We start from the raw sequence: 26,109 nt of genomic DNA, 5'->3' as shown, positions 1-26,109 counted from the left end.
ACAGGTCACATACATATGAATAGCTTTCCCAGAAGAAGACATAATAGTTAAATTCGAGCAGTGCTTTGTCCAGCCATGTCATCTCACACACTGCCTTTACCCAATATTAATACCAGCCACTAATATTTGATTGACCTAAAGTCTCAGGTTTAAGGGTTATCCAATACGGCTTTAGGAGTCAGTTTACCAGATAAGGAGCACAGAGGCCTATTTCTAGTTTCTATAATCAGCAAACACTCCTGACCGAAAAACTATGGAGTAAAACCATAGAATCTATATAGGGCTTCCACCTGCGATGCCCCTGCAGCCTACCAAGATCAGCGGTATTGGCAAATGTCACTATTGTTGGTGCCTGATCGAAAGAGGGACTTATAAAGGCAAATAAATCTTATTTTTTGAGATTTTACAGCTACAAACCGTGGATTACAAAAAATTTGGTTTTACTAAAATGTATTTTTTATTTCTTGCTTACATAGATGCTTCAATAATATATATATATATTTTTAATTTACGACAAAATCATTCCAATCCCAACTATCAAAAATAGTGAAGACAATATATGCAATACCAAATCAAATCTAGAGCCCTGGCTGTAGTGTAGTGTAGTGTAGTGTAGTGTAGGAAAACTTTAAAGGAGCATGCTGTTCTCTAAAGAAATTAGAGGAGCTTAGGTGAAGGTAATTAATATATAACATCAGCTTAAACTAGTTGCTCAAACTACACAGCTATCTGTGTACTCTAAATCGTTTCCATTCTCTCACCGTGTGAAACACGCACCCAATGCAAAAATTAAACAAAACTGAAATCAATGACAAGTGTCCTTCACCTCACTCATGTCACATCCTCATTCCTGAGTTTTCTATTACACGGATATCTTCAGTGGGTGTATTGTCAAACTCAATGAAATGGAGCGACAGGTGTGGCGATAGGAAATAGTGCTGCAGTCTGCCCTATTCCCAAACATACAAAAACTACAAAGATGCATTTTTGTATTTCAACATACTAAAGTCAAGCTTGACTCTTCAAATTTGTAAAGGCAAACATAACCCTTTTGTTAGTGAGTGCACCCTCTTGACACCAGTGCAACACCTTATGCATGCCCACTATAGCTCAGGATACTATATGAATGCACTGCACAATGCTGCAAAATAGGTTGTACAAGTTTGAGGACATGTAGAATACAGGTACACTGTCTGCAGATGAATAGTTCTGACAATCTTTTGTGTGGATGGACATTTAAAATTGAAGTTGGAGGGGAGCAGTGGAATAGAGAACCTCTGGGTACATTTTCACAATAAACCTTGCAAAGGTTTCCAAAAGAAAGCTTGCAGGGCAGAGCACAATGAACAAATTGGAAAGGATCCCCAACTGCTTAATCTCACGGGGGTATATGGTTCTCAGTAAAACTGGTGTTGATGAGAGACAGATACTAGCAAAGCAGAGCTTCAGGTGAACTCTAGAGTTCCAATGAGCGCAAGGTAGATTAGAGAGGTAGAAAGGACTTACCAGAATCAAACGAAGGTCAAATGAATTCACCAATCAAGACAGATGTTGTACATAAGGTATCAGGATAAAGGTAAGTGTTACCCGCTCATGCAGCCACAAGTTTACAAATTAATTTATTTAGGACAGGTAATTCACCCAACTGAAAAGGTGCGGAAAGATGTTGCTAAGTTTTTAGTTCTTTACCTGACTAAAGTGTAACACATGCGAAAACTGTGCTTAAATACATAACATTGCACTCAGAAGTAGGCAGTAACCATTAACGTTTTCAAGGACCACCCAACAAGTATTTTACTATGGTAAAGGGAAGAGGACTAAAACGAACTTATGTTATTCCACACAGTAAAAGGCCGTAGAGGTTTCTCTAGACCGTTAACTTAAGAATGGGAAATGTTATTGGGCTTCTATCTACTTCTAAAACAGCCTCAGATGTTTCCTCATCTGTTGGTCCAGTATTCATGGCTTTATGTAGAACGTTTTTTGCCAGTACATTTTATGGTATGATACCACTAGATGAGTTTCAGCTGCCTATCTAAGTATATTATTGTCAGCCACAATCTGTGTACCAGCTACACACCATTGATAAAGAAGATCTGCTTTCTCCAGTAAGTGGGACAAGGATACATAGCCGTAATGACAGCTCACAAATATCAAATTGGCTTTAAAATGTGTACACTGCCCTCAGGTGTGAGCACGTGAAGGAATAAAGAGCACACATACGTCTTTAATGTTCTGCAGTGTTTCCATCCTCCAAACACTCCATAGCTTTCCAAAACAAACCATTCATCTTTAATTTGGTCAATTAACCCAGCTGCAAGATGAAAACACGTGCATCACTTAACATTGTTTATACAGAATGGTGGGGATGTTAAATATAGCCATTTTAACACAAAAATAGATCACCTTTCTTTTTCATCTGTGCTTCCCTTGATCCAGGTGGTGCATTTATATCACCCGTGCCTTGAAAATATACATACTTCTTCACTGTTATCAAATTTGGTGCAAACCTCCAAACATCTTCTCGGTCATCAATAATACATACCATTGAATCTCCACATGGGAAGAGGTTTCTAGGAGGGGAAGATATTAAACAATAAAAAATCTCTCATAAAAACAGGTCTTGTGCCAGCATTGGAAACAATTAAAGAAACAAGCAGGCAGAAATGGATAAAAAAATCTTAGACATGGGATAGTGACAAAATGGAGTAATACATTCTGTAAATTTACGAGTGTACTTTTTGACTGTGGCAATGTCTTGGCTGCATTGTTTTCTCAATGTTGTTTAAACAAATAATCACTGGTAAGAAAGGTAATGCAGCTGCTTCTCACTGGAAAAAAACAAAACTAGCCTTCTCATTTGAATTTGGAGGTAGTCGAAACTTACAAACATGTTCAGGAGATGGGTCTGTATGCTGCATAACCAGTTACAGAGACACCAGAGTAATAAAGAGAACAAAGGGCCCAGATCACTACTTATGTTCTTTTGTTTCACAAGAGGAAGCCTGGACTTTGGTGGACTAATTGTCTGGTAAAATATTAAAATGCATACGGCACAGACCATGTTGAAATGGTATGCAAATATTGCTTTTTGGGTATAGAATAACTGAATTTCTAGGTGATTGATTAGACTCAACTGCTCAGGCTTTAATGGTGAGCCAAGAAGAAGCAAATGTTCATTGTTTACAGACAACATATGAAACGAGCATTTGCAATGCAATAGGTCTCGCATTACTAATGTTTTATCTATTGGTGTTGCTAACGCAACGCCAATAGCTCAAACTTTTAGTAATGCGAGACCTAGTAGGGGAGGCTTTGCGTTGCCTGGCATTGGTTGGTGTGGCTTCCATGAGGAGGAGTTGTACCCTGTGGTTAGGAACATGGAGGGGGGGGGGGGGGGGGGGGGAGTAGCATCCGGCCCGCATAGGGAGCAGATAGGAGGGCGGCATCTCGGCGGTTTTGGCCAGGGAAGGTTCAAAAGATGGGATGCTGGGATTTGTGGCCTCTCGGGCGTCCTTTGGGCATCGTCCCTTGCAGAGCCTAGGAGGGGAGTCGCGTCCACCCAGCCTTGGGGGTTCTGGCACTGGGAGGGTAGGGGTGTTATTGCAAAATACAGGGGTAATGTGTTAAGTCACACGGCACTGGAAAGGGGGTAATAAGGTTGGGTGCAGGGGCAAGAATTGTGAAGGGAGACTGTTTATTCGGATGGCTGGAGGTTCACTTTGGGAGGGTGCTGGTTGTAAAGGGGGATCGGGAGCACATGCTTTATTAAAGAAGGCAATGGTGGGGTAAGATTGGGATCCCAAGGGGAGGCGAGAGCAGGTGGTCTTGGGCAAATTGATGTCTTCGGAGGAGGCCTGGCAGGTGGGGATGTGGGCATAAGTTGCGCAGTCTGGGTGCCTTCATCCTTTTAGGCAGTTTGGTTGATGGCGATTACTACGGGGGCTACGGACACATTGGGTGGGGGTGGGGGGTCTGAGCAGGGGGAAATTGCGGTAAGAATGGCAGGGAGGACCGGGTGTTGTTGGCGCATGTGGTGGTAGCCGGCAAGGGGGTAGGGCAGGGAGTGTAAGTTGGAGAGCTGCCACACGTGGGATGCAGCTCAGGGCTTGGGCAAATGATAGTCAGCGGGTGTGGTGAAGGTGCCAGACTCCGCACTACAAGTGTGCAGGAGGCCTCCTTCAGGAAACTACAAGCATGCTTCACACGTAAAGTGTGGCTGTAGCCTCCATGCACCTCGATGGGTGCGAACTTTGCAGGGTGCCGGGTGGCTCAGGTGGGCAGAATACGGTGCGTTGGGGTGGTCTATGCTGGTCAGGTATGGCCATGCGCGAGTGCTGGGAGGTGGTGGTGGTTTGGGCGCTACGGATAGAGGATTGAGGTGGTTGCGGGGCGCTGACTATTAGCGGGCGGCTATCTGTGAGGGATTGGGGTGGCGCTTTGAAGCGGGCGCGGCAGACTAGCAGTGTGGCATTGCTCCGCGGACGGCTCTCACGGATCCCGGCAGGGCTCTGGGGGGACGGGATCTGGGGCATTTGGGCGATGGAGGAGGTGGCGGATGGTTCGGAGTGCCTTCGCTTGCGCAGGACGTTGGGTGGAGGCATGATGCTATTGGGGGATTGTTTCTGGGCCGAGGTGGTGACAGGGATCGTGGTGGGGGCGGGGGGGGGGGGGGGGGGGATGGAGGGCGTCCGGGGAAGGAAAACTTTTCCCAGATGCTGAGAACCAGGGGGTTGCTGGCTGTGTGGAGAGGGGGATGGCGGTGAGTAGAAGGCAGTCTAGGAGATGGGCATGGCGGCGAGGGGGGACTCTGGGAGAGTCCTAGGGCTGCTGCGGGTCGGAAGGGATGAAGGGGCGCTGGCCTAGTGGTTTGTGGATTTGGGAGTAAGGTTGGAGGGACGCAAAGCGTGCCAAAGGGAGTGGGGGGGGCACCAAAGTAGGCAGCCAGGGAAGACACAGCATGGGGGGTTTAGTCACAGGGGAAAGGGGGCCGTCCGAGTACAGGAATTTCATAGATCAGGAGAACAGGGAGGGCTAGCTGGCGAATTGGGTCGGTACGGGGTGGGCGGTGGCTGTTCCACCAGGCAAGGCAGGGAGCGCCGAATACATGTGTTGGATGGTGGGGGGTAAGCGGGGGGTAACAGGAGCAGTGTTACAGTTGGGCAGGGGTGGCGGCAGGTCCGCTGTGGGGTGCGGCTGGGACGAGTGCCGCCTATCGTACCATGCACCGGAGAGCATGGTGGATTGCCAGCAGGGAGCTGGGCACCCCCCTGGGTTTGCGGAGGTTTAAATAAAGAGACAACTGTCAGTAAATCATGGATACAAATGTTTCCATGACAATTTGGTAGTCACGAAGTTCAATGGGGTGCCTCTGCTAGGACCATGGTAGATGGGAGGGAGGACATTGCAGACAGAGGAAGACTGAGGACAGGCGCACTGCGAACAGGGCAGCTGAGAAGCAGTGTTATTGTTATTTCCAGAAGACCCTGGGAGAAGAGATTCCAACGAGAAGGGACAGCTGCCTCCCTGCCGCCGGGTCCTGGGGAAACTCTGCAGAGCTGCGCATCGGCGGGTCGCGGAGAGACGCTCAGCGGGTAACCGAGGATGCAGGTGGCAGCCGGCTGAGCGGGTGTGCACAGCTGCCACCTATGCAACCTGGGTGCTGATGTGCGTCTCAGAGACCTGCTGCCCCAGCGAGCCTGCGCACTGCCGCGCCAGCAGCGCAGGCTGCCTTCATCAGAAAGACAAACAAGCGGCAGGGAAAGCGTTTGCTTTCACTTCCACTTGAAAAAAAGATAAAGCCCGCAAGTGGTGCGTGCGCCACTGCGAGCCATGGCCTATTGGTGTCTATTAGCTGATTTGCATATAGCCAGTGTCTAACCCAGGGTGGTGTGGTGCAAAAAAACGATGGATTTAGGCCCAGATCCCTGTACTGGGGTGAATGTATGACATTGTTCTACATTCTGTCCATCAACTGTGTTTTTTGCAATTTTCACCCCGAGTGTGCTGGATATGCTCAGACGTGAGTCCCAGGCTCTCCACACCACTGGAGTCAAGCTATCCAGGCTGATGAAGGCTGATAGCCAGAAACCGGTCCTTGGATGCTTGATTCCGGTCTGGGAAAGACATGGCTTGGTAGTTCGGACTGGACGGTTCCCATGAGGCACAGGGTCAGAGCTGATTTGCAAATAGCCAGTGTCTAACCCAGGGTGGTGTGGAGTGCAAAAAAAACGATGGATTTAGGCCCAGATCCCTGTACTGGGGTGAATGTATGACATTGTTCTACATTCTGTCCATCAACTGTATTTTTTGCAATTACGCGCACCAAGCGCATAATGGACACCAATAGGCCATGGGCGGAGCAATGCGCCCGCCTTTGGCCTATTGCGTGCAGTCTTTCATTAAAAGACGCACGCAAGGTCCAATCGGGTCTCACCTAAGGAAAAGCACACGCCCGAGCATGTGCGATTCCTAGGTCAGCCTGATAACCCCGTTTTTCACTCACTAAATGTCTCGTGCTGCGCAGTGCAACGCTAGGCGCGAGACCTAAAAGGGCCTGGACTGGAGGAAACTACAAGCTTTTGAAGGAAGAATTCCTTATAGTCAGAGGGAATGAGAAAGTCTGGGATGTATCTATTGAGGTCATAAAAGACAACAAGACAGATGGGAACATGTCAGAATGTTTACGAAGGCAACCCAATCAGTTCAGAGATGTGGCCAGAAGTCTTGACAGCAAAAAGGCACGAGGGTCTATATATCAAGAATAGGCATAAAATCAGGGTTAACACAACTATTAAATGGTATCCATAGCAATATGCAGCTTCGATCCTCGGGGGTAGATGAGGCAAGACTCACTTAACACTGCAACATATAACCTGTTAAAAGAGGATTGTGCTGACCCTCATATTTCTTAACATTCTTTTGGTATATTGCCAGTCCTGATCCTGTCCCACAATACTCCTACAATTGTAACCCACAAAACTGACCATTTTATCTTTAAGGACAATAAAACCTAAAGAAAATGTGGTCCATGGTATGGAACTTCTCAAGAGTCTTGGGTAAGACTACTATTAATGCGTGTATATCTAATATCTCCACTCAAAAAAACAAATCACCAGTCCAAAAGGAAGCCCATTTAACTGTGCCTACTGGCCATGCAACAGTTCAAGATCAACTGGCCGGGCTTACAGAGCGGTCCATTAGAAAAGCCATAGAAAAGTATAAGAGCTGAACCATATTTCATGTGGCCCAGATCAAAAGGGCCAACCAGAAGTAAGGATTCACTGCTGCTGGACATCACCAGATTCAAAACAAAAGTTAAACCCAAGCTACCGCTGGCCTCTATCCATCAGCGTGGAACGGTGTTCCCATAGTCTCCAAAAACTAGATCATTGCATTTAGAATGACCATTAATTGCAATTCATACAACACTGTAGCTTCTTTCTTTATTTTTGCTTAGTAAGTTGGCTGAGTAAAACGTTTTTAACCGCATCAATGCGGTGCAGATTTACCGCGGTGTGCTGCAAAATGCAAAAACCTGCGTTACATGACGAGCTCAGCTCGTCATGAGTGTACGAGAGGTGTACCTCATGACGAGCTGAGCTCGTCATGAGCATCAAAGGGGTTAACAAATCTAAGGGTTTGTTTTTAAAGGTCAGTTCATTCATGTTCATTTGAAACCGGTTTAAATAATAGAAATTTTTGGGGGAGGAGCCAAGATGGCGACCGAGATGGCTGCGTAGACGCTCGGCTCCGTGAGCCTTCTCACCCCGCGCATACATCCTGGCAACTATCCTGAGCCGTAACGGCATATTTAAGTAGGCGAAGGATAACTTTCACTGACCGTTTGCTCCTGAGGCTTTTCCGTGCGGCAGACCCGTGGAAATGTCCCCGACTGTTTTGCGGCCTTCACAGAGCTGGGACCGGGGTGTCGAGTGAGGAGGGCAGCCGGCCGCGACTGCGACAACAGCGGCCTCTGGTGGAGGTGAGGAGTCGGCCGGAGGGCACCGGAGATCTGATGAGCCGATGGCGACAGTGCCGACCCAGTCCATCTAGCGGAGTGCCTTGTGGGATTTGCGGTACAGCAGGATCGAGGGGAGTGCACGGTAACTGGCCCCCTTTCCAGTGTTGTGTCCGGGCATGACTAATGACTTCTCCCGGAATCGGCGGGCGGCTCCCAGGGAGCGGCGGAGATTTTGTTTAGCCTTTTGTTGACCCTTCGCTGGGAAGCCTGCCTTGACTTTCGGGGTCCTCGTGGTGAATCCTGTTGCACCCTGGTGTGGGACCCGGTCCCGAAGTGAGGTGGAGAAGGACGAGGCCGGATCAGCTAAGATGGCGGATGGCACCCTCTTACGCAGACCACATCCAGGCAGAATAGCTGCTGTGCGGGAGAGTCCTGGCGACACGAGACAGAGCCCACGTCCAGAGATATACTGGCTGCGCTAACAACCCTGCATATGACCCTGATCCGGGACGGCCGGGATCTGGGAAGAAGGATGGCCGCCATTGTTGTCCCACCGTTCCACACGGGCATAGTTCGATCTCAAGGAAGCGCCGATGTACCCGCCTCTGCGTCAGTGATGAGTGCTCCAGCTACGCCTATGTTCGTGGAGACGCTGGAAGACCCGGTTCATGAGATCGCATTGGACAGATCTGTTGTACATGTGAGTGACTCGTCGGGGCACTTATCTCTTCGGCGGCTGGGGACACAACGTCGATCTATGGTTTGGGCTGCCCCAGCAGCGCTTCAGCGCTTACCGGATGGTGTGACTCTTCCCTGGCTGGTGAGACTGTGTTCGGACTGGAGGATGTTTTCGGGGTCGATACTGACACAGACGGATTTCCACCATACATATTCGGTTGGGTTTTGGTGGCTGAAGTCCCATGGAGTGACAACACTGGCCGGTCCGCCCGGATCACTTGGCCCCTCCACGCTGCTCTGTATGCTGATTGATAAGTGGACGAATGTTGTTCCTACTGATAGAAAAGGCCAGGGGTGAGACCGTCTAGGACATAGTGGAACTTATTGTTGGCTGACGGTGATTTGGGGGACACTCGGCGGGCATGTTATTGATTGTGCTATCGGTGATTAATGTTTTCCATGGCTATTTTGATCTTGCTTTTAGGATGTCTACTGTGCGCGGTGGTGGGGGGCGGGCAGGCCAGATCGATGGCCCTTCCCCACATTTTTCCTCTTTTTCTTCTTTTTTCTCTTTTTCTATATTTCGGGTCTCTTATTTAGGGCGACAGGCACGCTGCTGGGGGGGATAGGCCGTAGCCTTCCGCAGGGATGCAGGGGTGGGGGTAGGGGTTTGTTAATTTGTCCTTTCTTTATTTCTATGGCCCTTTGTCTTTCTTCCTTTTTGGTGTCGTCGTTTTTCATGTTTCCTACAGTATGTTTCGTTTTGAGGGGTGGGGTGCAGCTTTGCTACGAAACGTGTTTGTTTTTACATTTATCCTGACTCGTATGCCTTACCCCCAACACTTCAAACGTATTTGCACTATTTGCGGATTTCCTGCTTCACGCTTGCTATTGTAGGACCATGTATGACCGTATGGCATTGATTCTGAGTTTTTCTTTATTGTAAAATGACCCTTCTCGAATCCTGAATCTTGCACAGTACGCTTGGATACAAGTTATATCCTGGACACTTATTAGACCCCGATTTTCGGGCTGCTGTATTTTTCAACATTGATTTGCTGTACTTATGACTTGACTAGCGGCCGGCCGGGGTGGTTGTAGGCCCATGGCTTGTATTTACTTGAAGTAACAATAAAGGTTCTCAAAAAAAAAAAAAGAAATTTGAGGACTATGGTGTGTGCTTACAAAATGTAATTAAATCAATATGGCACCCTGAGTCCTTGTGGTTAGTATATCACTTAACATATCATCAAAATCAAGATCTCGATAATCAGGAGCAGCAAGACTGAACTTTTGAAAGGGCAGCAAAACACTGGTAATAGTACAACAGTATGTTCATATTGGAGACATTCACTCACGGACATGAGAGTGCATATTAAAGAGACTGGTACATCATGAAAAAAGTATGTATGGTACGGGAAAAAAAGAATTAGGAATTCAGAGGACCATCAATAAACCAGTGAAACAGGTGTTTTTATTGCAAACTCGGCAACTTATGTCCTCATTTGGAACACTGCAGGGCAGAACTATTAGCTAGATGAACATTTCCTATTTAATTAAAAAAAGTTTTATTCAACTGAAGTTTTCTAGCATTGGTAGCATTCATAGACTTATGGACTTCCACATTTTCCTATCAGACTAGTATTACACTGAACATTTAAATCACTGAAACGCATAACTTATTCCTTTTAGTAGCTACCTAGTTCTATTGGATTATTTTTCTTTTGAGCCAATATTGGGGTCGGTGTGGAGCTGTGCTCTTTAAGAATGTGCTGGTGAGATTTTTATATCCGAGTACTCAGTCTACTGTGCAACTTCTCTTTTGGGATGAAAAGTATGAAGGACATCAACATTAAAGAACTATAGCTTTAAATAAGTAATATTCACATTTCATGATTTGAATCTGAATAGAAAGGAGTACCCACATGGAAGTCCGGACAGTGAGGTGTGGCTTTAAATGGATTTAATTTCTCAGGTCAATCTGTTAAGACTGGGTACTATGTGCTGCTGTCAGTTTACACTGTAAGAGTTCAGAAATGTGTTCTAAATATTCAAAGCTGCTGTTCTGGAAGTGGTGCATTTGCCGTCCTATGGCATATACTCTGTTCTGAGAGAGTCAATCAATCATAGGCATTTATAGAGCGCTCTACTTACCCGGAGGGTCTCAAGGCGCTAGTATCCTGTGTATCCTGGCGGGAAATGCAGTCACAGGCACAGGTGAGGTCAAAAGGGGCTAGTGAGCCTAGGTCCAGGTAGTGTATCGTCCCGCATAGCGGCATAGCAGAGGTGCTAGGGTGATAGCCCTGCTTCCCTTGGGCTCCATTCTGCCGTCGTGCCTCCCGGCTCATATCCTGGTTGGAATTGGGGTCCCCAAGCACAGGTGAGGTCAAAAGGGGCTAGTGACCCCAAGTCCAGGTAGTGTATGGTCTACCACAGCGGGACAGCAGAGGCGATTTTAGCACAGGGTGATGACCTCGCCCCCTTGTGCTCCGTTCTGTAGTCACACCTCCTGGCCAGTATCCTGGAGGTAAATAGGGTCCCCAGACACAGGTGAGGTCAAAAGGGGCTAGTTACCCCAAGTCTAGGTAGTGTATAGTCCTGCAGAGCGGGATAGCAGAGGCTCTTTTAGCAATGGGGTGATGGCCCATCCCTTTGGGCTTTTTTCTTTAGTCGCATCTCCTAGTGGGAAAAGGGGGTCCCCATGCACAGGAGAGGTCAAAAGTAGCTAGGAACCTCCCTCTTTAATGTTAAAAGTAGCCCCAGGGAGGGGGTGGTAGTGGTACCGGAGGTCCGCATGGACTCCCTATTTAATGTTAATTGTAGCCCTGGGTAAGGTGTTGGTCCCCATGGGGGTGGGGTAACAAGTCACCCCTGCATTTTACATTAACGCACAAGTTACTACTTGTATAACGATATATCTGTAAGAGACATTAGTTAGTGAGAGATTACTTAAGTTAGAATATTCCCCAGGCGTCAGACTGGAGCCGGAAAGTTTTCTGCTTAGCAGTACCCCTGCGTGCCAGTAGGTGGCGTCGTGCGGCTCCGCATCCATCAGTGGCACTGTACGTGCCAGAATTATGTCACGGAGACTACTTAGGCGCCACCCATGTGCGCCGACGTCAGTTCTGTACACAACTTCCCGCACTGAAACGCAGAGCCATGCAAGATACAGCCCATTGGTGCATAAAACTAGGGCCCTAAAAGGGGATGACCTTAACCCTAGTAATCAGTTCGCAGAACAGGGAGGATGGGTGAGGCGGTAAAGAATCTATCACTAACTAATGCCTCTTACAGATATATTGCTACACAAGTAGTCACTTGTGCATCCAAAAGAGACACAGTGATAGATTCCTTACCTTAGAATAGATACCCCAGCAATAAAAACCCCGGTGGGGGGTCGGCGAAAAAGATTGCACCAAAAAGTCACGGAGCATAGAACGGCCAAAGAAGCCGTCTCTTTGGACCGGACTGTCAAGGCAGTAGTGCTTGGTGGAACGTGTGCAGCGAGGCAGTAGTGGCTGCAGTTGCCCTGGTCGAATGGGCACGCAGCCCCACAGGAGGCGCCTTTTTGTCCAAGGAGTAACATGCTTTGATGCACAAAACAACCCTCCGGGAAATGGTTCGTTTGTGCACAGCCCGACCTTTCTTGGCACCCATGTAACCAACAAAGAGTTGATCATCCACCCGGTACTGTTTTGTACGCTGCAGATAGAAAGCAAGCGCACGTTTTGGGTCCAGACAGTGGAGCCTCTTCTCTTCCCTGGAAGGATGCGGAGGCGGAAAGAAGGTGGGCAAAGTGAAGGTCTGCCCGATGTGAAAGGGCGTAACAACCTTTGGCAAGAAAGAAGGACGGGTCCGTAAAGCCACCTTGTCCGGATGAACAGAAAGGAAAGGAGGTTTGGAAGAAAGAGCCTGGAGCTCACTCACTCTTCTGGCAGAGGTGATAGCATCAGAAAAGTCAAGACAAGATTCAAGTCTCACTGAGGCATTATGAAAGGCACGGGAGGAAACGTGTGTGTGATGCCTTTGAGGAAACGGTTAACAACCAGGGACTTAAAAAGAGAAGGCTGATCAGGAAGCCTCAGAAAGGCAGAAACAGCAGAAAGATAGTGCCCAGAGCAGAGCCCTGCTGGGCCAAAGACAGAAGAAACAGAAGAACCTCAGAAAGAGGAGCCGAAAGGGGGTCTACAGCTTTTGCTCTGCACTATGCCACAAATCTGTTCCATCGGAAGGCGTATACCGTTTTAGTGGAGGGACGCCTGGCTGCCAGAATGACATCACAGATTTCGGAAGGAAGATCAAAAGGTGTCAATTGTTGTCGCTTAATCTCCATGCATGGAGGTGAAGGATGGACAGGTTCGGGTGGAGGACCGTCCCCTGCTGCTGCGAAAAAAAGATCCTCCAGAAGAGGCTGACGGATCGGGGGATCGATGCTCATACTGAGTAGCTCGGGATACCAGACTCTTCGAGCCCAGTCCAGAGCCACAAGAATGACTTGGGCCCGGTCGCGCCTGATCTTCAGCACTCTGGGCAGAAGTGGTATAGGCGGAAAGGAGTACAACAGACCGCAACTCCACTCGTGACGAAAAGCATCTCAGAGCGAGTGCCGCCTTGGAAATTCCAACACCCAGAACTGATGACATTGCGCTTTCTCTCCGGTGGCGAATTTGATCTAACCAAGGCTCTCCCCACTGCTGAAAGAGACCTTGCGCCACATCTGAGTTCAGATGCCATTCGTGATTCATCATGCACCAGCAGCTGAGTTTGTCTGCCCTGGTGTTCAGAGTACCTACCAGGTGTTGAACCACCAAGGTAATGCCTTGATGTTCCAGCCATGTCCAGAGGCGCAGAGCCTCCTGACATAGGGTCCAGGACCCCACCCCGTCCGATTTGTTGCAATATCACATGGCGATTGTATTGTCCGGGAACACCTGCACTACACTTCCCCGGACAGAGCGAAGGAATGTCTTCAGTGCAGTGCAAGCCGTATGGCCCGCAGCTCCAGGAGGTTGATATGGAGCCGGGACTCCGCCAGAGACCTGAGGCCTCTGATCTCTGCCTCTCCCAGGTGGCCACCCCATCCCAGGAGGGACGCATCCGTCACCACTGTGCGCTCCGCTTGGGGAAGGGAGAGGGATCTGCCACTGACCCAATCGTGGTTCCTGAGCCACCACTGCAACTGTCGTGCAGCGTCCTCCGAGATCTGGACGGGATCGGACAGGTTGCCCTGATGCTGTGCCCACTGGAACTTCAGGTCCCACTGCAGAGCCCACATATGCAGTCTGGCAGGCGTCACCAGCAGGACGCAGGAGGCCATCAGGCCCAGCAGCCAGAGGGAAATCCTGACCAAAACCCTGGATAGAGGCTGAAAGATCAGAATCATAGCCTGAATATCCCGGACTCGCTGCTCGGGAGGATAAACCCGAAACAGCGTCGAATCCAGAACTGCTCCAATGAAAGGGAGCTTCTGAGAGGGTCTCAGATGCGACTTCGGCACATTGATGGAGAACCCCATCAAGTGCAGGAGGTCTGCCGTCGTCTGAAGGTGGGTGACGACTGTGTGGGGCGAGCCCGCCTTTAACAACCAGTCATCAAGGTAGGGGAAGACCGACACCCCTGACCTGCTCAGATGAGCTGCGACCACCGCCATCACTTTCGTGAACACCAGAGGGGCGCTGGTAAGGCCGAAGGGGAGCACAGCAAACTGAAAATGCTCCTGGCCTACCATGAACCGCAGGTAACGCCGGTGGGCCGGCAGGACAGGGATGTGAAAATAAGCGTCCTGCAAGTCCAACGCTACCATCCAGTCTCCAGGGTCCTGGGCAGTCAGGACCTGAGCCAGAGTGAGCATAGGAAGCGTTTGACGTCGCTGAGGTCCAACATGGGGCGCAAGCCCCCCATTTCCTTCTTGGGAACCAGAAAGTAGTGGGAATAACAACCACTCCCTACTTCCTGATAGGGAACGTACAAGATGGACCCCTTGGCCAGGAGGACCGAGACTTCCTGACGTAGAAGAGCCAAATTATCCCCTGACATGTTGTGGCACCGAGGTGGCATGGCTGGAGGAGAGGACAGAAAGGGGAGCGAGTAACCTTGGCAGATTATCTGCAGCGCCCCATTGTCCGATGTGATCTCGCGCCAGTGGTAGAGGAGGGGGCAAACCCTGCCACCCACTGGCGTGGGGTGCCCTTGAAGCTCGATTAGGAAGGTTTTGAGGCAGAAGCAGCGGGGGTGGAAGTGGACTGACCCACTCGGTGACCAGACCCGCCCCTGCAGAACCCACGTCCGCGGGTCTGCACAGGTTTGCTGGAGTAGCGCGCCTGGGTACCCCTGCCCTGGCTACGAATGGAACGAAACACCAGCGTGGCAGGGTTTTTCGAGGAAAGACTCAAAGACTTGGCCATGGCACGAGAGTCTTTAAAGCGCTCCAGGGCATTGTCAGCCTTATCACCAAAGAGGGGGAAGCCATCGAAGGGCATGTCCATGAGCGAGCTCTGGACATCGGGTGAGAACCCAGTGGAACGCAACCAGGTGTGGCGCCGCAACGCCACCGTCGTGGAAATCGTCCTGCCCAATGAATCAGCGGTGTCCAAACCACACCTGATGGCAAACTTCGCCGCATCCTTGCACTCCGAAATCGCCTGGGAAAGGACAGCCTGGACCTCCTCAGAGCACTGAGGCAGAATCTCCGCCACCGTGTCCCACACAGCGTGGGACTAACGGCCCGATAAGCAGGCGGTATTAACCGATCTCAACCCCAAACTGGTAGAGGAGAACAACCTTTTGCCATATTGGTCCAGCCTCTGGACCATATTGGTCCAGCCTCTTAGCGTCCTTATCTGGCGGAGCCGAGGGAAAGGCACTCTGTGATGTCGAGGCCTGAATGACAAGGCTCTAAGGCGTGAGGTGAGTGGTCAAGAAGGCAGGATCACCAGGCGCCGGGCGATGACGCCTAGCGACGTTTTTATCCACCAGCGCTCCCGTGACCGGTCGCAACCAAGTGCCCAAGAGGACTTCGGTGAGGGCCTCATTGAAAGGGAGCAGCGGCTCCGACAACGTAGGCGCTGTCTGGAGCACCACCGTAAGGAGGTTGGTCTTAAGGGCCACCGTAGGGAGGTCGAGATGGAGGGCCTCCGCGCCGCGCCGCAGCACCATAGTATAAGAAGTGCCTTCCTCCATATTAGGCGGAGGCGAGGCAAACCCCGGGTCAGAAGACACATCAAGGTCGCCCGCATCTTGAAGGTCATCCACCCAATCCTGCTCAGAGTCAAACTGCCGCGCAAGGGGATCCTCAAAGCCGTCCCAGTCGTCATCTGGCTCCGGGGTAGAAGGAGCAGGGCCGGAGACTAAGTCAGCCGCGGCGCCTGGAGCGGCACCAGCCGGGGCCGTGCCGGAGCTGCATCCCAACGTGGATCCCAGGCCAAAATGGTCCGGGAACCGGGGCAGGGGTGGTATAAATGACACCCAGTGCCGCGCCAGGGGTGCCGCTGGGCCGGAGCCAAGGGTAGCCAGAGCCAGCGGCGCTGCAACTTGTGGCGCCTGGTCCGGAGCCAGGGGTGCTGGATCCTGTGGCTCCGGGGCTGGCGCCAGAGGCGGTGCTGCCAGGCCAACAGGATCAAGACACGGGACCGCAGGGGCCAAAGGCAGGCCGGAGGGAGCCCGGGGCCTGAAAAGGCGGTCCAAGGCAGCAAGGAACTCTTGCACATGTTCGGGAGTCGCAGACGGACCTGGGTATGGCAGGAAGGCCGCGGGACTCCCAGGCTCCAGAGGAGCCGCAGGGGCGGAGTCCCTGTCCCCCACATCCACCTCCGGGGAGTGGCGGGGGGACATCGGAGAGCGAACAAGCTTCTTCAACTTCTTTTTATGGTGTGGCATAGCGGAATCTGATGGGGAAGACTTAGAGTCCGAGAAGCGACGGTTCCAGTCCCGCGAGCGTGTCCACGAACAGCCCCTAGACCCGGAGCGGCGATGAGAGGAATGCCGGACCTCCAGCAACTTCTGACGCCGCTCCCGCAAGGCCTTCGGGGCCATAGCACGGCAGTCCCGACAATCCCGGGAGTCATGGTCATGCTCTAGGCAGTAGAGTTAGACATCATGGGGGTCCGCCACCGACATATTACGGTGGCACGACCCGCCAATAGGGATGCCCGGCCCTACCCCTTTTCTATATTGTAATTGTTTTTGTGGGACTCGGCTGAAGCGGAGTCCCAAAATGGCTGTCTGTTGGCAGCCAATTAGATTGCAGCACAGACTGTTGGATCCGTGAAGGATCAGTGCCTCTAGATATACAAATTTGGATTTCTGTTCATATTTCTTAAAACTACTTAAACTTGCACCAAACTACCAAAAGGCACTTTTCTGGACGAAGATCGAGCTTTCTGGCAAATTTGGTGTCATTCCGTCCAGCGGTTCAGGCTGTAGTTGCATCAGACGTAACATGGAATTAATATGGAGAAAATGTATTTTGGGACCCCCCCTTTTCTCGCCTCCGCTTGACACATCACCTTGAAAATTTCAAGACAGCAGCTAAAGCAAGTGGCGAATTAGTTTTGAAAATTGTGAAGATTCACCAAACAGCGCTATCAAAACCAAAAACATAAGATAGATATTCTTACCTGTAAATTACTTACACTTTTTTTTGTAAAGTAATTAGTGGTAAAGGCATATTCATGGTTAAAAAAGCAATTGTAAATACTTTTGTTAAGACGCTTTCGTTGTTCCAGTGTCTTTAAGGCCCTACATAGTTCCAGTGGCATTGATAATGCGTTTTCCCATTCATTAAACACCTGTAAGTCAACAGAGTAGCCGGGGTACCTCAACCATGTTTACCTTCTCAGGCCTACAGAGGAGCCCATGGTCTTAGCCACTGAGTCTAGGACTGCCCTCATGCCCTGCCTGGAATATCCTGGCCGCCCCTCACCACCTCAGAGAAGTGGTCTTATAGATGGTCTGGCAAGCTCAGTACCACCATACCCATTTTCTCCCACAAGGCGTAGGTGTATTGAGCAAGGAGATACAAGGTGTTCATTGACAGTAGGACAAATCTGCCAGCAGAGTAACATTTCTTGCCTACTGCCTCCAGATTTTCAGACTGCCCATCAGGTGAGGCAGTTGAAAAGGCCCCATGATTTTCTGTGGCTGAGCCACTGAAACTTTCTGGGAAATGGTAGGCCAAGAAAAAGCAGGGATCCTTTGGGTCTGGCCGGCAATCAGTCAATTCAAAGGCTGGAGCAGAAGTGGGTTTTACCAAAGCCAACTTGATGGAGCCAAGCAGCGCTTCATTAAACTGAAGCAGTAGCTCTTCTAATGGCAAAGTGGGTTATATTACCTCCTTCAGTATATTAGATTCAGACTCCAATGTAGGTAGGGATAACTCCAGCACCTTTGCTGCCTTCGTCAAACCTTAATGAAATGAGGTTACTGTGGGAGAAGATAGCCATGAGGGGCACTCCATCTCTTTTTCCAGGGATGTATCTAGCCCACTGGCATTTCGCAATGCCAAGAAGGCCGCTTTATGGGAGGAAGCTCATAGCAAATTGGCTGCCTTGATGCTATACTCATTGTCATTTGGTACTCACATCACACACTTGGATGTGATCAGAGTCCAAGCTAAAGATAGACTATGATTTGCCAATATCGCTGGTGTATTGTCACACTGGGGTTCCTCCCTGTATATGACTTTTTAGGCCAGTCTTTGAAACTCCCTCTTGGATCATATCATGATGGCCTTATTTTTTTTGTTAGGCTGTTCCTATGGAGGAGCCTGAGATGGTGCAATACCAGGGATTGTGTCGGGGTTGCCGGTATCTGCATCAGTAAAGGACCTGCCGGCGAGGGGCTCTGTGTCCGAGGTGCACCACAGGGAGGAAGGCCCCTGGGGTTGAATGCCACTGAGAGCAAATTTGCCGGCAGCATCCCAAAAGGAGCCCTAAACGATCCCATGGTTCACAGAGGAACATCACAGGGGACACCATGTTCCTAAGGATTGCCATCAAAGCGCGCCAGATGGCACCCTTTCCTGGAAACTCCTCTTTGGTCGGAGTGGGCAATGGAGCCATGAATGGCATCAAAGCTAGAGTCTGCTAGGGAACCAGCAGAGAGACCAGGGGGGTGGAGCGCTGTTGCTGGATCTTCTCCCAGGCAGAATGATGTTGACCAAATCCAACAATGACTCCAGTGGAGGAAGGAGTCAATCAAGGTGGCCTATCTCGACACCGAGAGATGAGCCTTTTTTCTCTATTTTTGTATTTCTTCCTACCTCAAAGACTTGGAGGACGGGAAAGAATGTAATTTTGAGACAACCTTGACTGGCAGAGAGATCGATGCTCGTCAGGTTCACCAAAAACAACTCAGCACTCCACTTCTTTATGTCCTTAGCATACATGAGGCAGCATTTATTGCACAACCTCAAGTAGTGCTTGGGCCCTAGGCACCCGAAGGAAGACCTAGTGTGGTTGTATACGGACATATGTCCATGACAGGAGAAGCAATGCCTGAATCCTGTTTTTTGAGGTGGGGAAGTTAGGAGATATCCCTAGCACTTCACAATTAAAATCTAGAGAAAATAGTCTTAGAAACGTGAAAGACCACTGTAATAAAGTGACTATGTATATACTGGACCAAAGTAAGGTACAGGGTGCACAGATTCCACAGTCCCCAGAGGTTTTGCAGAGGCTAACGTTAGATATAACCTTACTCTATAAAGTGGTAGCTTGGTCGAGCAGTAAGGCAGTATCAGAGAACAGTGTAAAGCATTTGTTGTACACGCTCAGTCAGCAAATGGTCACACACACTAAAGAACTGAACTCAAGGCCAATTGTTTTGTATCAAAAGATAGTTGTTTTATTTAAGAACCAACAAGGTATCAAAATATACTTTCTCAGAATGACTTACTGTAGTTAACCGCATGCGCGCTAGCGGTTTTCCAGCAGCGCGCTGGATTTTTAAAAAACCCGCGTTACGTGACAAAGCCAGCTCGTCATGCGCGTAGCGCAGGTAACGCCCATGACGAGCTGGCTTTGTCATCAGCGCTGAAGGGGTTAAATACTTTTCAAATAGGCAATAGACTTTTTGATTACAATAGTTACTATTGTTGTAATAGGCAACACAATTTCAAACACAATGCAACATTGAGCTCAATGGAATTTCTAGATAAATGCAATTTGTTACTTCATGGATTACTTTTCTAACCACAGGACTGGATCCTAGATTCAGTCCTGGGACATCTCCTGTAAACAGTTAAGTAACAGCGTTTTGGTTACAGTAGTGATTTTTAAGGAATATTATTGCATTTTTAAAGTTGACACTTAGAAACTTTTCCCCCTAGAATCACCAATGTTATCCTATGGGAGGAAATTCACTTAGCAGGTAAGTAGTGTTATTGTTACTTTTTCTAACTCTGGGTTGGATCCTGGTTCCAGCCCCGGTGCATCTTCTGTAAACAATGGAAAGAATGTGTTTAAGTCATACAGGCTATTTTTAAGGAATATTTGTAGTTTTTGAAAATCGAGACTTCGAAACTTTTCTGATGAAAACCAGACAATGGATCCCTATGGAAGGAAATTCAAGTTACTGGTAAATACGGTTAGGATTACTTTTCTGGGTCAGTGCTGGGCTAAAAGATGAAGCACTGGGTTCTCTCCTGATAACAGGTGAGTAAATAGGAATTTGTTCTTCAGCTGATTTTAGATGAATATTTTAAAGTTCCAAAACTCCACACTTGCAAGAATTTCTAAGTGAAACCAGTCAATGTTAGCCTATGGAAGAAAAGTGAGTTATCGGCTTTTAGGTAAGTACTCGACTGGCAGAGTTAAGTTTCTGGGCATAGACTCAGGGGTCTCCCAGGGTCAGGTAGGTACAGTTGGTACACCCTCAGCGGCACAGGGGCAGCCAGGTGCAGACGTAGTTAGGTCCAATGTTATCCAGAGAGAGGTAGGGGGCCTACGATTGGTGGCTGCTGGCAAGCAGGCCACGCAGCTGTGGGAGCTGGGCTCCTGGTCACTTGCTCAGGGCAAATGGGGAATTAGGTTAGGACCAAGGTTGCACTGCCAGGGGCACTCGGGCGGCTGGGTGCAGGGTGCTTTTGAGCCGCCGGGCGCTCAATGGTATTCAATGGAGATCTTGGAAAGTGAACAAAGGCTGCAGGCTCAGAGATGGAGATTCTTCAGGAGCGGCCAACACTTCGAGAGGTAAGTTGGGATCTTGGAGGATAGGTAGGCACCCCGGAGTTGGGCACAGGGGGCCGTGGGGCGCCGGGTGCAGGGGTGTCTTTTGACGTCGGGAAATCTTACCCTCTGCTGGTCACGGTTGGAGGGGTCCCTTGCTGTGAGGCTGCAGGCGCCATCTGGGCCGTCGAGGAGGGTCCTTGGGAACTGGATTCCAGGTCAGAATCGCCGGAGGGACATCCTCAGGGTCTTTGTCTACTCAGGCACAGGCAAGGCTCGCAGGTGCAGAGTGTGCTGGATTCGTGGTTCCTGGCTGGCACCAGGGGTATTGCTGTTTGAGCAGAACCACTGCTCATGGGAGTCCCAGTCTTTAAGAGTTTCAAGGCAGGTAGGTCCTCTGGGGTTTTCGAGGTTGCGGTCAGCAGGAGCCGCCGGGATTTAGCAGGAGCAGGTTCAAGGATCAACAGGCCTATAGGGCTGGGGCCAAGTCAGTTGGTGTCATCCTCTTGTTAGCAGCTGCACGGCGGGTCGTCTTCTTCTTGATCTTTTTTCTTGTTTTTGAATCGGGATCTGCTGAAGGAAGGTTCAGGGTACCCCTAAATACTGAATTATGGGGCATTACAGGTAGGGTAAGGGCAGGGACCAATGGGTCCCTGTCCTGGGGTGAGAACACCCCCTATCCTGCTCCTCTCCTGTGGGAGGGGGGCAGGAACCTATCTCTGATTGGGCAGGGCTCCCCATCCTCAAGATGGCGGGAGCCCGGAGTTGTGCTTCACCTCGCCTACCCCATCTGAGGGGTGGGGTTGGCAGAGGCTGGCACACCCCCTTCCATTCCTCTGTTTTTCCCGCCTGTCTTCCCACCAGGGGGGTCAGAACCGGTGGGGGCCAGTTGCTGAGTACAGCAAGAGGCCTGGGGAAGCTCAAAAAGGCGGCATGCCTTTGAAGCTCCCTCTGCCCATCCTGGGGGAGGAGACCTAGCACCTCGTCCCAGGATGTGCATTGTTGCAAGCCCAGGAGAGTGGATGGCTCTCTACCCAGGGGTCCAGCAACATGTCTGTTGTGTGGCAGCCTAGGCAGCCTCTCAGTCAGGACACTGGTAGTTAGTTAGGTTTCGGGGGGCATCTCTAAGATGCCCTCTGTAGTGCTTTTTACATTAAATCCCACTGGCATCAGTGTGGGTTTAATGTGCCGGGAAGTTTGATACCAAACTTCTCAGACTTCAGTGTAGCCATTATGGTGCTGTGGGGTTCGTAATGACAACCTCCCAGCACCATATACTCTGAATGGCCCTGGGTACTGTAGTGGCACAGAGCTCATGCACCTGTGCCCACACCACTGGCATAGGGCAGCCAGCTAGAGGGGTGACTGAGGGGTGACTGATGTATGCCAGGGCAGTGTGTTTGTGAGCATGGTACACAGGGATGTGTGCCATGTTGACTGTTTAGTTCTGTGCAAGACACTCAGCCTGCCAAAGCAGTGTATGGGTGTCAGGTTACAGGGCCCCCAAGGGTGGCACAATTAGTGCTGCAGCCCTTGGGGTCTTCTCTGGTCACAGTCCCCTGGATACCTAGGGTACCATTTACCAGTGGCTGACCTGTGGCCAGAGATGCCAATTGGGTTAAGGCTTTAGTGTAGTTTGTAGGGAAGGAACACGGGCCCTGGGTACCTAGATTGGCAGGGACCCAGTGCACACCAAGGAAAAGCGCATTGGGTATCAGGCAAAAAGTGTGGGGGGGGGGGGTTTACTGCAACAGAAACCCACTTCCCTACAACCACGCACAACAGCTTAGGATACTAAAAGGTCTCGGAAAAAAGGGAACTGATTTCAAGATGGTGGCTGGCACTGTAAGGGTCCATTGAAGTCACACCTGCATCACATCCGCTGCAGAGATCCAGCACTAGCTGCCGCTGAGGAAAAGCTATGGCAAAGGTTTCCAGATCTAGTCAGACACCTGGGAAAATTCAAAACGTGAGGAATCTGCAGGTTGACTTTTCAGGAATTGTGTCTACATGCAACTCCTTGTAATTCAAAGATTAATTTTATATCTCTAGGGCACATTCGTGGGGTCAACATTTGAAAATACTTTACCCAAAGAATAGGTTTAGGAATCATAAACTAAATTATATCCATCGTCTACTAATGATTTGGGAAGGCACAGGTGAGACACCTGCTATTTTTGTTAAATGGCTGAATGACCAAGACATGTTTTCCACTTCTCTTTAACGGCAAGTATAAAACATAGAGGCCATACTAGACCAAACAATGTCATTTGCACAACAACGGGACTGCTTACAATTCACGTCTGTATTTTTTTTAGTTGATAGTCCCAAGACCTTTTGAGAAAATCTGCAGGTAGAATTAGAATCATTTCATTACCAAACAGTTTCTTACTTTGAAGTAGTACATACCCTCTACAAGTCTTGCAAAGGGCACAAAAAGGAGTCTGGAACAATCCCAATGAGATTTCAATAAAGGGCAAGATAAGACAGTTACCAGTATTGATCACCCATGTTACAAAATATACCACAAGGGTTGAAAACAAAAGAAAAGCCATATTGAGGCACTGGAAAATACATACGACAGGTCTAAACAAAGGGTAATGCATTTAAAAGAGTGAAACCCTAAAAAATGGGTTCTTCCACACTCAACATTGCCAATAACAGTGCATCTGCACATACCCTATTTGCACTATGCCAGTGAAAATTAATGTGGTTCAAACACATATCTAAAGCAGCTGTAATGTCTCACACACATTTATTGCCACAGAGCAAAGGTCAAATTCCTTATTACCACAATCAACTCCGCTAACAAACACCTTTTCAGTGTGATTTTTACCTTACCTTTACCTTAAATTAGTAAACTTCGCCCCTTACATCCTAATTTTGTTAAAATATCTTCTTTTAAAACACATCTACATAAAAACACAGATGTGAAGTGTGCAATATGCTATGTATTACCATCACTGAGGATACAGTACTATATAGTAGAGATTTGAAAGGCAGAACCACCCTATGCTTGAGGTAGCAAAAAACGTGCACCAATACAGAAGCATTCCAGCTGGAACACTACTGGATTAAGCAACTGAACTGACTTTTAATTTATAATTTGCAATGCAGGGCTGTAAGGGTTATGCCATAATCTGCTGTGTCACCACGAGCAAGTCTGCATATTTAAAAGAACTCCCCACATGTTGAGAATAGAAGTTGCTCTATCTAGCAATAGTTTTTTCAACAACCAAACTGTATTAACGCCTGCTTTAAAGAACAACTGCAGGTCTGCAGTTTGGCAATCCCACATGTTTCAGGTTACCATAATATACATTGTCTTCAAGAGTGTTTTCCTAGCATGCTGAGGGGAGTCTAAGCAGCCACTACGTTTGGCACAATGTCCCACCCTTTGCAGGTAGACTGGTACTGGTGCTAGACCTCTTGGTAAAGGCTCTTGGTGTGGATAAAGTCTAAAGCAAAACAAGCATTTGCAATGCAATAGGTCTCGTATTTGCGAGATTTTGAGAGCTACTGGCATTCTAAATGACAATGCCTTTAATTTATGTGTTTTGACAACCTGCAAGCGGTGCATAAAACACGCCCTTTCTACTTGTAGTCCTTGTTGACTTAATAGCACCAAGAGATTTTGTTTTGGTAGTGTTTGTTAACGCTATACGAATGTTCATTTAAAAATAATTGCATTAATAATGATTATAATTATTAATATGAAGGAGGCTCTTCCTGTACTGAGACTAATGGAAGCTTGTCTGCTACGGTTTGTGCTGTATCCTGGTGTGTGAGAGAAACAAGCAGTGCTGCTGTCAGTGCTGGAATATTCGACGTGAGGGAAGCTTGCACAGCTGCTGCCTGTGTTGTAACTGTTCTCTATGCAGGGGATGGTGTTGGGGTGGGGGGAGTGTGTGTGTGTGTGTGTGCGCGCGCACCCTGCTGCTGCCTGTGCTGCACCGGTTATGCAAGGGATGCTTGCACTGATGCTGCCTGTGCTATATCTGTGCATGTGTGTGTGAGTGTGAGAGAGAAGAAACAAGTAGAACTTCTGTCTGAGCTTTACATGTTTTATGTGTGAGGGAAGCTTGCACTGCTGCTGCCTGTGCTGTACCTGTTCCATGTGTGAGGGAAGCTTGCACTGCTGCTGCTTGTGCCGTACCTGCTCCGTGTGTGAGGGAAGCTTGCACTGCTGCCGCCTGTGCTGTACCTGCTCTGTGTGTGAGGGAAGCTTGCACTGCTCCTCCCTGTGCTGTACCTGCTCTGTGTGTGAGGGAAGCTTGTACTGCTCCTCCCTGTGCTGTACCTGCTCTGTGTGTGAGGGAAGCTTGCACTGCTCCTCCCTGTTCCGTGTGTGAGGGAAGTTTGCACTGCTGCTGCCTGTGCTGTACCTGTTCTGTGTGTGAGGGAAGCTTGCACTGATGCTGCCTGTGCTGTACCTGTTCTATGAGCGAGGGGAGCTTGCACTGCTGCTGCCTGTGCTGTACCTGCTGCGTGTGTGAGGGAAGCTTGCACTGCTCCTGCCTGTGCTGTACCTGTTCCGTGTGTGAGGGAAGCTTGCACTGCTGCTGTCAGTGCTGTACCTGCTGTGTGTGTGAGGGAAGCTTGCACTGCTGCTGCCGGTGCTGTATCTGTTCTGTGTGAGAGGGAAGTTTGCACTGCTATTGCCTGTGCTGTACCTGTTCTGTGTGTGAGGGAAGGTTTCACTGCTGCTGCCTGTGCTGTACCTGTTCTATGTTTGAGGGAAGCTTGCACTGCTGCTGCCGGTGCTGTATCTGTTCTGTGTGAGAGGGAAGTTTGCACTGCTACTGCCTGTGCTGTACCTGTTCTGTGTGTGAGGGAAGGTTTCACTGCTGCTGCCTGTGCTGTACCTGTTCTATGTTTGAGGGAAGCTTGCACTGCTGCTGCCTGTGCTGTTCCTGCTCTGTGTGTGAGGGAAGCTTGCACTGCTGCCGCCTGTGCTGTACCTGTTCTATGTGTGAGAGAAGCTTGCACTGCTGCTGCCTGTGCTTTACCTGCTCTATGTGTGAGGGAAGCTTGCACTGCTGCTGCCTGTGCTGTACCTGCCCTCTGTGTGAGGGAAGCTTGCACTGCTGCCGCCTGTGCTGTACCTGCTCTGTGTGTGAGGGAAGCTTGCACTGCTCCTCCCTGTGCTGTACCTGCTCTGTGTGTGAGGGAAGCTTGTACTGCTCCTCCCTGTGCTGTACCTGCTCTGTGTGTGAGGGAAGCTTGCACTGCTCCTCCCTGTTCCGTGTGTGAGGGAAGTTTGCACTGCTGCTGCCTGTGCTGTACCTGTTCTGTGTGTGAGGG

General features: G+C 49.4%; 1 protein-coding gene across 1 annotated transcript in view; it reads right to left on the bottom strand.

The window, feature by feature from the left end:
• The window catches only part of CTDP1 (CTD phosphatase subunit 1), an 826,403-nt gene that overhangs the window by 638,433 nt on the left and 161,861 nt on the right, over positions 1-26,109 (bottom strand). Inside the window, exon 7 of the mRNA XM_078687575.1 lies at positions 2,407-2,573. Coding sequence (XP_078543701.1) covers positions 2,407-2,573 — 167 coding nt within the window. The remainder of the gene's footprint in view (positions 1-2,406; positions 2,574-26,109) is intronic.

The sequence above is a fragment of the Lissotriton helveticus genome, chromosome 4_1 (assembly GCF_964261635.1).
Source record: "Lissotriton helveticus chromosome 4_1, aLisHel1.1, whole genome shotgun sequence".
Classification (NCBI taxonomy): domain Eukaryota; kingdom Metazoa; phylum Chordata; class Amphibia; order Caudata; family Salamandridae; genus Lissotriton; species Lissotriton helveticus.
The sequence above is the reverse complement of the archived record's forward strand: the minus strand, read 5'-3'. Positions and strand labels throughout refer to the sequence as shown.